This window comes from Coptis chinensis, chromosome 6, assembly GCF_015680905.1.
Source record: "Coptis chinensis isolate HL-2020 chromosome 6, ASM1568090v1, whole genome shotgun sequence".
Taxonomy (NCBI): Eukaryota; Viridiplantae; Streptophyta; class Magnoliopsida; order Ranunculales; family Ranunculaceae; genus Coptis; species Coptis chinensis.
Window position 1 is genome coordinate 61008443 of NC_141461.1, and position 11489 is coordinate 61019931.

Genomic DNA, 11489 nt, shown 5'->3' on the forward strand with positions numbered 1-11489 from the left:
AACTAGAGGATGCAAGCGGTTGTCAAGGCCACCATCAGTGTTCTAGATAGTTGTTCTCCCTGTAACTTCTTTTGGATTCCTAGGAATCTTAATAGCCAAGCCCATGAACTAGCAAAATGGGTAGCAAGGCATTTGGTCATGGAATATGTTTATATGTCCCGAGTTGGGTTGTAAATTCTACATGTAGACTTCACGTTATTTAAGTAATATATGGTACTTAACCGGAAAAAAAAACTACTGGTTCTAGTGTTGAACATACAAAAGAAGCAAAGATCATTGCTGAATTAGAAATGTGCCTAACCTAGATAGTATTACTTTCATTAAAGCTTTAGAGCTCCTTGATGATGGCAAAAAAGCAAGGGTGTTCATGGCATTAAGGGTGGAGAGGCGTAGGAAATGGTTTCTATATCATCTAACCAAAAAATGATTTGGAATGTGGGAACTAAAGTGGTGATCCATTTTGTGTTTGTTGCTGAAAATGCATATCTTTTCAGGGGTCATTTGGTGATTTAGTTAGTTTTTTGTCTATAAATTTAGAATGTGGATACTAGATGCTAATGTGATGATCCATTTTGTATATGGTGCTGAAAATGTATATTTTGTTCAGATCATTAGTTGCTTTGGTTGCTTATGAGTCCCATTTAGATTTTAGAATGTGGGGACAAGAGTGATGATCCATTTTGTCCATGTTGCTGAAAATGTCAATTTTGTTAAGGATAATTTCATAAGGATTTCATTACTCATTAAGTGCTTTGGTTTTTATGATTATGTAATTATTAGGAGATACTCATGACTTAATGAAGTTAGAATTTATTTTGGATTTGGTACTTCTTGTTGTTATGTTCTCTCTCAAAGACCTCAAAGAAACCCTTAAATAGTTTTCTCTAACTCTCTCACAAAGAAAATATCATATCTAACTCTCTCACAACGAAAAAGTCATTTTTTTCTCACACTCTCTCTCTCTCTCTCTCTTGATCTCTTACGGGTCGATGATATATTATATGTATTATCTTGACATACACGATATTACATTGCATGTATCATCCCAGAAATTCTAGTAACAATGGTGCGAACCAAGACATAACAGTGCCCAACAAGATGATACTTTATGTGTATCACTTAACATACTTCCACTATGCCATTTTAGCCCATTTCTCAACAAGATGCAATTTGTACTTATCAGACATCATAAATTTCAAATGTGTGGATACCACTAATTCTATACTGACAAAGAAAAAATGAGATGCACACTGATTTCAAATTAGATGCCATTACATGAGATTTCATTGCTTCTCTTTTTCGGATTCCACTCTTTTCTTCGAATTTCCTAAGAATCATATGAAATGAAAATTTGAACCAACTAACAAAATCCATATTCAACCAAATACTATATTTTGGAATTATTTATAGTTATTTATAAGTTCTGAAGTTACACACTTATCCGAAAAGCTAGGTGCCTAAGTATCATCCAAAATAGATCATCATATTTATCCATCACTATCCAAAATGCTATTGTGTAGCTATTGGACTCCACCCTACTAGAAAATTTTCCTAACTCGTACCATTCATTGATGCATGCAACATTCATTCCTCCAAGTCTCCAAAGGAGCCGCAAAATCCTAGCTCACATCATTAACACTCAAAACTAACAAAACATTATACGTAGTAAAGTATGTCATTAAAAACGCTTCACTAAAAATTAGTATATATAAATAATTGTCTATATCATTATTTTTGACATACATGATAGTATGTCATTCGAATGGTCATAGCCAAGAAAGTATGTCATAAGTAATCTTACGAAGGTACTATGTAAACATAACGTTATATGTGATTATAAATAACATACATAGTATAGTATGTCATGAAAAATATCATAGCGTACCGTCATACATAATAAAGTACATACCCAATGTGGTACGAATGTATTATGTAAAAATAATTGTATATGTGCTTATAAATAACATATATAGTATAGTATGTTATGCAAAATTTTATAGAGTACAGAGTACATGATCTACTACCCGGTACATAAGATTGCATTGTAAAAATATGGATATATGTTATAAAAAATGTCATATAGGCTGTAGTATGTAATTAATAGTTGTATAAATAGAAAGTATATCATACTTTATAGGTGGTCCCATGGTACAATGTAAAACAATTGTTTAAGAGGATATCGTATGTCAATAAGAATTTTATACGTTTGGTAGTATGTTATAAGCGCTACAATCACTAATAGATATGACACTATATATGTCATACTCGAATGTTATGTCACTTTTTATAATATATGTCAATAAGAGTTTTATACGTTTGGTAGTATATCATAAGTGTTAGAATCATAAATAGATATGACACTTTATTTGTCATACTAAAATGTTATGTTACTGTTTATGACATATTCCTCTGCAACCGCTCCAACCTTCTGTTCGTCGCTGTAAAAACGAATAGATCCATTTATGAACATATCAATGTCACACTAACTGACATATGTCTGCTGATGGTCTTGTCTCATGGTGAGGGACAACCCCAATATCCCAACAATAAGAAACAACAGAATATACAATGCTTGTTAATATAACGTATAAAATAATGCTTTATTTCATTGAATAAACCAAAAAAAATAACACCATAGATACCGCTACAAAATAATTTAGAAGCCAATCTTTAAATCTTCATCATTGTGTGACAAATAGCACATGCTCCACTTGATCTAATTATTACAAAAATGCTTACAAAAATCTTGTTAGAAGATTACCAACAACTGCTCTAAAACTTAGCAGCATTGTACTCCTCTTTCCTAACATCAACTATCCGTAATACGGAAAAAGACTCTCCCATCGTTACTATAAAACTTTCCAACATTGAATTTCTCCAAAATCTTGCTCCTAACCTCATCCATAGGAAACGCTATAAGTTCAACAGGAGAAAAATAGTCACTCTAATAGTACAATCTAAGTTTAGTTTACTCCCTACTAGAAAAATTACGTTGGTAAAAATTGTGTCATACCTTCCAAATTTGGACACCTACACTTTGTGTGCTCTGTAGATCGACACTTGCTACATTGCTTGGTCTTTCAAGATCCTCCTGCTTCATTACCAACTTCCACTACGCCCACCAAACAAGCAACATTACTTTGAACCCCATGAAAATAACAAACAAGAAACATTTTCTTGCGTTTATAAAAAAAAGATAACGCGCAAAATTATCACTTACATCCAGTATCTCTGTTTAACCCGTCATCATCCTCACTCACATCGGCAACTCCTGCAACACGCTCAACATAGTTGTGCTTAGTACTTGGACCTGTAAAACAATGCACCACAAGAAAGATATTGACGAATACAAATCAGAATTAACAAACTTTCATAACTATTTAATGTTAACAGGCAAGTGAGAGTATGACAACGGTATAAGAAACTTACCCCCATCCTTTGGATGCAAAAGTGTACATGTGGGCCTTGTGTGCCCGAGGATACCACAGTGGCCACACTTATTTTTTCTTGTCTCATTCTGACCTTTCAATCTACTAGGTTTATACGGCATACCCTTCGATTTTACATGTGGTGGATCATTAACAAATGGACGATGGGTGGTTTTAGGTGGGGTGAAAGGCATCTCTACCTCGGTGGTGCCTTTAGAAGACGGAATACCATCCATTGTACCACTTTCTGGTGGAATATAAGGCATTTCAAAGGGAACTTGTGGACTACCTTCAGAAGCTCTAGAAAAAGTATGATAACATGGATTTAAAAGTTTCACTGTTTTTGGCTGTTTGAGAGGCCCACAAACATATCTCTTTGCATTGCCTTGGTTTCTCACTACTATTATCAACAAGTATGCAAACCGTGCTACACACCGATTTTTTTAAGTCTTGAAACCTGTCCCTCGAGATTAATAGTTAGCGTGGTTTCTTTGGGTTCTAATTGTAATTATATAGGACAGACTCATCTATTTATTTTTTAAAAACAAAATAGGAGATAATTATGTTATTTAAGTGATATTAGAGAGGTTATTTTAAATTATCAATAATAAAATAGGACTTTTTTTAATTTCAATGTGGAAAATGGGGGGTAATTATTTAATTTAAGTGACATTAGAGAGGTGTTTCTAAATTATTAATAAAAAAGAGACTTTGTTCAAATTATATTAATAAAAGTGAGACTTATTCTAAATTTAGGGAAGGAGGTGTTTCTAAATTAAGTAAATAAGGAGATCCTAAATTGCCTACTCCATATTAGGAAGGGTATTGAAGACCCGGCTATCATATAGTGTAGAAGATATACCAATATGATAACAATAAATAGTAAAATATCAAAAAGTAAAATATTAGACTATATTAGGACCTTCTAGTTTCTTCATCTCGTAATTTATTAGCATCCAACTCCTTGCTTGAAGGATATTGTGGGAGGCTTGATGGCTCACATGCATAAGGTTTCGTTGTGAAGAACTGCATAGTGAAAACCAACAGTCAATGTTCTAACAAAATTAATGAAAGAGGCAATGTCAAGACAATCCCTCTGGAGGCATGCTGTATAAGAACACATAACAGTTTGGTTAGTGAGACCTCCTAGACCATCATCTCACAATGTAAAAACTGTTGAACACCATAAAAAATAGCTCATCTTTAGGGAAAAAATATAAGCTCCTAAGCTGCCAAAGATTTATCGGGAAAAAAATTGTAGCTAAGCTGAGGGTAAATGGTAAGGAAGCTCATTACATTCTAGCCTATGGATCCGAGGAAAACAACGGTTCAAGGCATGTTATGTAAGTCTGTAAGTACAAGAGGGATCCTTACCAAATTTGGTCAAGATACCAAGGAGCTAGAACTAATACAAGAGCAGACAAATGTAAACAGATTGTCATGCCTTACTCTAACGCACTAAAAGAGCTACACTGCTAGGGATATGATCTTGGACTCTGGTGACTTTTAGGGTTCAGCCTCCTTTGTTTTGAAGAAGAACAAGAATTTTCACACGAGAATCACAGAGAAAAATTAGGGGATTTAAACCCTAGATTGCATTCAGTCACAAATAAAACACATATGAACACAATAAATTGTAAATTTTCAAAAATATACTTACAGGGTAAAGGGTAAAGGGTAATTAAAGCAGTGGTTAAATACTTAAATCACTAAATTGCTAGTACTAATAAGAGTACATAGCGTTTTCAAAAATTTATAGCTATCCAACTGTTTCCTTGGTGAATGTGTCCACTGTTAAAAAGGTAATGCATTTCATTTTCTTCCAAAATGCACCATTCACGCAAAGTCCTTGAGAGCTAATAAACTAGTTGTGTCCTTGGGAATGTGCCACTGTTAAAAAGCAATGCATTTTCTTCTCTTCCAAAATGCATCATTCACCCAAAACCCTTAAGAACTAATAAACTAATTGCTCTAAAGAGATAGGCAGTCAAATAGTCAATTAGAGGAAAAAAAGCTTTACTCTAGGACACAAAGTACACCTTTTTTGCGATGAAAATGATATATGCTATTTAAATCATGTCATGTTGACAAATTACATGTGAAAAAAATGGTTGTATCATGTTGTATGCTAATATAGTTATGTTAAACCAACAATTTGATTAAGATCCGAGCTCGACAAATTTAAAACCTAATGAGGCCGATCCCAAGCCCAGCTAGAATATTATTTTTAGTGTGAGTAAGGGATCACCAAGTATGTAATCAAAGAATGCATATAGAAAACTTAAATAGAAAAATTTACCTTGCTCCTCAATGCATCTGTTGCTGTTTGACGTTCAGCTGGGTCAAATGCTAGGAGAGTTTCAACCAGTAGCAGTGAATCCAATGATGATGGTGGGAAATCTCTAAATGTGTCTCTTATGCACTGTTTGTACGATATTTTGGGCTTGAACATAGCGGCAAGTGGTAATTTTGACTTCTTCCAATATTGCTCAGATGGAGAGCCACAAAGTTTGAAAATCTTGTGCACTTGTTCTACCTAAAAAGAAGAAAATCATCAGCAAAGTGAAGATAATGGCACTGCTGCACCATTTTCTTATTTATTTATTTTCTATTTTTTTCTGTTCTTAGTTACTATGCTCTGATTTTCCAATTATTTGTGATTTCTTAACAAGCCGAAAAGTTTTATGGCGGACAACAAATTCTGACTGGAATTTTCTGTTCCATGCTCCAGAAAGCAAGGAACGGGACGCTACAGGGGATAGAAGGAGGTTGGGCAGCTGTTCTCAAAGATGAGCAAGGAACAGTCATGGCGGCAGCAAAAGGCAAGTCAAAATTTGATACAATAGCATACATCGAACTTGAAGGGTTAGAACTAGCTCAGAGACACAACATAAGGAAAGTGAAAGCTCAGACAGACTCTACAAATGTGATCAATTTCCTGAAAAGGAAGGAGCAACAACCATGGAGAATAAAGAAGATTCTAGAAGATATCAGGAAGAGAACTAGTAATTTAGACTATTTCTCTTTAATACATGTGTTCAGAGAGTGTAATAGGGTAGCGGATAATCTAGCTGCTAATATTCCTTCTGTTTCTTTCATTGAACTCACCCCTAGCTCTTTTTCTGAAGATATAAAGAAAATTGTGTTTGAAGATGCTAGTGGGAAAGAGTATTTAAGATTGTAATAATTTCAAATTCTTTTTTTTTTTCTCAATGAGGAAGGGGTAGGGACCTCTTAATTAAAAAAACCCCGCTTACCTACCAAAAAAAAAAAGAACTCTTGATGCCTATACAATGAAAAGGTCGAAATGTGAATCCCAGGTTTCAAAGATCCAAAGAGTGCCATATTAGTCTTCATAATGTTACAATATCATCATGTTAGACATTAGTCTTCCTAATGTTACAATGTACATCCTTTCCAAAGACATTGTTTACTCAAAGACAATTCATAATAAGTCCATATTGGAGAAAAGTATAAAGTTATGCAAGAACATGCTACTTTACAAAGGGCAATAAGAGACAATGGTATCCTACTGTTTCTATAGTAATTAGTTCTTGTTTTTTTTTTCTTACTTTTCTAACAAGGATGAGGTTGATTTTCCTTAATATTATTCTTCAAAGAACTATTGAAAAGGTATTAAGTTGTAAAAGGAGTCTTCCTTGTAAGCGAGAAATCAAACATAACTAATCAACTACAATTTTGTTTAAACAGGAAAAGAAAGTGGTTCCTGAAGTTAATGCTGACAGATAAGAACATGATACATCTATTAAGGAAACACATGAGCTATGTCATGTGTTCCTTAACAACATCTTGGAGCCATATATAAGTGTAAATGTTATTACATACTTACATATTGTATCATATCACCACGTCTATGTGCACGACAAGAATAACTTGAGAAACTAAAGATTCATTGAAAGAAATGGGATTTGGGAATCTGAAATGAAAAAATAAAGGGTGGGACATCGATATAGAACCCCAGTACAGAATTAATTGTAGTTACCTCTATTCGTCCAGGCATAGCAGGCGTTCCGTCCAATAACTCGGCGAGAATGCATCCCGCACTCTAGAGGTCCACACCAACACCATAATCAGTAGCCCCCAAAAGGAGCTCTGGAGCTCGATACCATAGGGTGACCACCCGACTCGTCATGGGATGCTTATGGTTAGGATCATAAAAAGTTGCCAATCCGAAATCAGCAATCTTTAGTATCCCCTCATTATCAACAAGGAGATTTGATCCCTTTATGTCACGGTGAAGTACATCGTGGTTGTGACAATGCTCAAGCCCAGCTAATAATTGTTGCATATAACGCTTGACCTACCATATTCAAATGCAAATATGAACATCAATTAATATGATAGTTTCCACAAACATAGTCTTTCATTCTAGGCTAACCTGAGGTACCGTGAACTTGACATCGGGGCTCGCAGCTAAACGAGCCAAATCATGCTCCATATACTCGAAAACAAGATACATACTACACGACATCCTCGGAGTCACCAACCCCTCTAGCTTTACAACATTTAGATGATCCAATCTCCGCAAAATGAAAATTTCTCTAGCCATAAATTCCAAACTCTCATTGTCATTAATATCAAACCGAACTTTCTTTATCGCAACAATTTTCCCACTCACTATTGTAGTGACCTAATTAATGATGGGCTGGATATCAGCATTAGAGGGGTGGCAAAACAGGGAAGGGAATTCGAGGAGTAGGGGATCCTTACTGCGGACGTGGCATGCATACGGAAGGAAGGGGGACTGAAGGATGGTGCGACAGGTGGATGTCTTGGTTGAAGGTTTAAAGGGGTATAAAGAGAAAGGGATAGAGAAAGAGAAAAGGGAGGGAAAAAAGAAAAAAAGGGAGGAGAGGGAGAGATCTAAGAGGAGGAGATTTTAGGCTCTCACATTTGGCGTCGTCTGTAGGGAGAGATCAAAGCACATAGAGAAATGGCGACAAGGGTGAAACGAGAAGTAGGAAGACCGAGAAAAGCGGTGGTTGCTGAGGAAGAGGTGGAGTCAGTAAGGAGTGATGGGAGGGAGCAAGGCGGGGAAGAGACAATAGTGTCAGATTCAGAGGAAACAAGGTTGTTGCATGAGGAGATATCGAGGTTGAGAGAAGAAAATGAAGGGCTTCGAAGGGAGAAGGAGACTATAGAGGAATCTGAGAGGGAGGTGTCGGAGTCGGAGAAAGAGGAGGAGAGGCCAAATCTGGTGGATAATGCGGTGACGGGACTCACAAAGGAGCAAGTTAGAGAAATGATTGCCAGTGATCTAAAGGTGAACTTGGAGCAAGCCAAGGGTTTGGGTGGAGCGGCAAGTCAGGTGGTGGCGGGACTAAACCATAACCCGTTGGCTGATGCGGTGTGGAAGTCCGAGGTTCCAAAGAGGTTCAACCAGCCCAGGTTTGAGAGGTATGAAGGGAAGGGAGACCCGACGGATCACATCCATCACTTTCATCAGCAGATGCCACTGTGGCAAGAGCTGCGGTATGATGGGTTGCGATGCATGATGTTTCCCGCGAGTTTGAAAGGGGGAGCATCTGACTAGTATTACCGGCTACCAACTTAGAGTATAAGCAACTTTCAGGAGTTAGAGCAAGCTTTCATAGACCACTTCATACATCAGAAGAAACGGGTAGTAGATATCGCGGCGTTGTTTAATATAAGGCAGAGATCCACAGAGTCGGTGAGGGATTTCTTGTGCAGATTCAAGGCAGAGACGTTGAAGGTGGAAAACTTGGATGAGAGAACTGTAGTGATAGCTTTTGAACGAAGGATACGGTGGGAACTAGGGTGCATGAGTCCTTGGCCAAGAACGAGATCGCGACATTGCATGATTTATATCCGCGAGTGGAGAAATATATAAGATACGAGGACACTATACAGAAAGAAATTAAGAGACCAGGAAAGGCAGTGTTGTCATTGGAGAGAAGCGAGGACCGCCGAGGGTATGATACGCTGGGCAAGGGAAACGATAGGTATCGAGGGAACTCATTGATAAGGTTATATACTAAAAGCATTACTTTTGTATTAACTCTAATTATTTATATTTTGAATGAGAATCATATGGGCAAATATTATGCATATTATATATGTTATTATTTATATGCATGCGTCTAATACTTTATGTTGTAGATGATATGGTGTGTGGTGACACACGTAAGATCATATCATCGCATCTTTATAAAGTATAAGTAAACGTTCACAACCTAGATGAATTTAGACAAACCATTGGTATGGTTGTAGTATAATCTGGTATTAGTCTATCTTGACTATAGGATTACACTAGTACACTTTCTGTGTATTGAACAGGACCAAGTGAGGTTGTTTCTCTTTATACTGACTATATAAGAGAACAAATACCTCTGTTATTATGGATGTTTGTCCTCTTAATCCGGATATAATAACGGGCACTTACGTGTATTGTACGTTGCTTTAAATCATCAATGAGTGAGATTCATTTGTGAATCAACAAACTCGATGGATTGGGTATTGACATTGTATGTAAGGTGTGTTGTTGATTATAGAAGGAATCCGTGACCCGCAAGAAGTCGGGTTGATGATGTCCCCTTTAGGAGCTCATAAGGATTGTCATGTAAACCCTACAAATGGATTTAATCCGACATGACAATGAGGTTGAGTGGTACTACTCAAGGACAAAAGAAGTTGATTGATGTAGTTGTCAGTAGTAACTTGACTTAATCAACGGGCATTCGATATCTTAAACACGGGGAGGTCAACAAGCATATAATATGGAGCCCATAAACGTAATACACGTAATTTGGGATTAGGGCGGTAGTTCAACAATGGCCTTTAGTGGAATAAGTCATTTGTTGACGGACTTGGATTGTGTGTCCTGGGAAGCCCAAGTCCGTTAGGAGACCTAACCCTAATTTTTCCTCATGATCCTTGTTGTAGCCTATATAAACACTACACCAAAACAGGAAATTTGTAGCACACACATTTTTTTAATTTGTAACGCTTTTTATCGCATCGCATTCCTAATGCTTTTTACCGTTAGGAATGATGGTAAAAGCGTTAGTTTAATTGATGCTGTGATTTGAATTAATTTCCTAACGGTTTTATGTTTTTTGGTCGTGAGATTTATCGTTAGGCAAACGTTAACAGTGTAAAAAAAAAATTAAAAATAAATTGAAAAATTAGAAATTTGGGAATGAGGGAAATTCTGGAAAGAAAAAAAAAAAAAAAAATAAAAAATAAAAAAAAAAAAAAAAAAAAAAAAAAAAAAAACTCTCAAACTAAAATAAAAACTCTCTCTCAACCCTCTCAACCCTCTCTGAAATCTCTTATAATCTAGGGTTTCGCCGCTCGTGCTCTCCTACTGCGACCGTAAGTACTCCTTTCCCCTTTGTCTTCCTTTTATTACCTACGGTTTCAATGCTTGTCCTCTCTCACTGTTGCCATTTAAAACTAATGAATTTCATTTTTTTAAGTAAACTAACATCTTTCTTTCTTCGTTTTATTCCACTATTGTGTAGTAATCCTGCGATCCACGAATTGTTTAGTAGCTTTCTGGTCTTGGTTCAGTGTTATACTATGATTTGTTGTAAAGGTATGATTTTTTTCCCTTTATCATATTTTTCAATTAAATCTAGTAAATTTGGTGGTCTTTTCTGCAAATGGGCAGATTTCCAGCAATTAGAGATAGTTTATTCCATGCCCTTATACCCATTCTTGTTGTTGGCCTAGTCTTTGCTACTGTTTGTATCACCAAGAAGAATGGAAGAATTTTGGAAGAAGAGTTGATGTCGTCTAGTAATTGCAACGTGTTTGATGGTAAATGAGTCTTCAACAATATGTCTTATCCGTTATATTCTAAGAAGCAGTGCACTTACATGTCTGATCACCTGGCTTGTGAGAAGTTTGGGAGAAAGGATTTGAGTTATCAGAATTTGAGGTGGCAACCTAACCATTGTGACCTTCCAAGGTTAGTTAGTTCAGTTCTCTCTTTCTGTACTAGTCGAATCAAACATTGTGGAGTTGTTTGTTACATTATGATTTATTCGGCATGCCAACTCATTTTTAAGTCCGTGA

At 36.2% G+C, this 11489-nt stretch overlaps 1 protein-coding gene across 1 annotated transcript; it reads right to left on the minus strand.

The window, feature by feature from the left end:
• Positions 1-7494: 7494 nt before the first annotated feature.
• On the minus strand, positions 7495-7998 carry LOC147493804 (putative serine/threonine-protein kinase At1g54610). Its single transcript, XM_086567948.1, has 2 exons — positions 7828-7998; positions 7495-7749 (listed from the first exon to the last, which is right to left on the minus strand). Exons 1-2 carry the CDS (start codon positions 7996-7998, stop codon positions 7495-7497), a joined length of 426 nt encoding a protein of 141 aa, XP_086424074.1.
• Between the last annotated feature and the right edge of the window lie 3491 nt (positions 7999-11489).

Coding starts and splice junctions, on each gene's coding strand:
- LOC147493804 (XM_086567948.1), bottom strand. CDS start 7,998: ATGGCTAGAGAAATTTTCATTTTGCGGAGATTGGATCATCTAAATGTT. Junction 7,750..7,827: donor TCAAGTTCACGGTACCTCAG/GTTAGCCTAGAA, acceptor TGAATATGGTAG/GTCAAGCGTTATATGCAACA.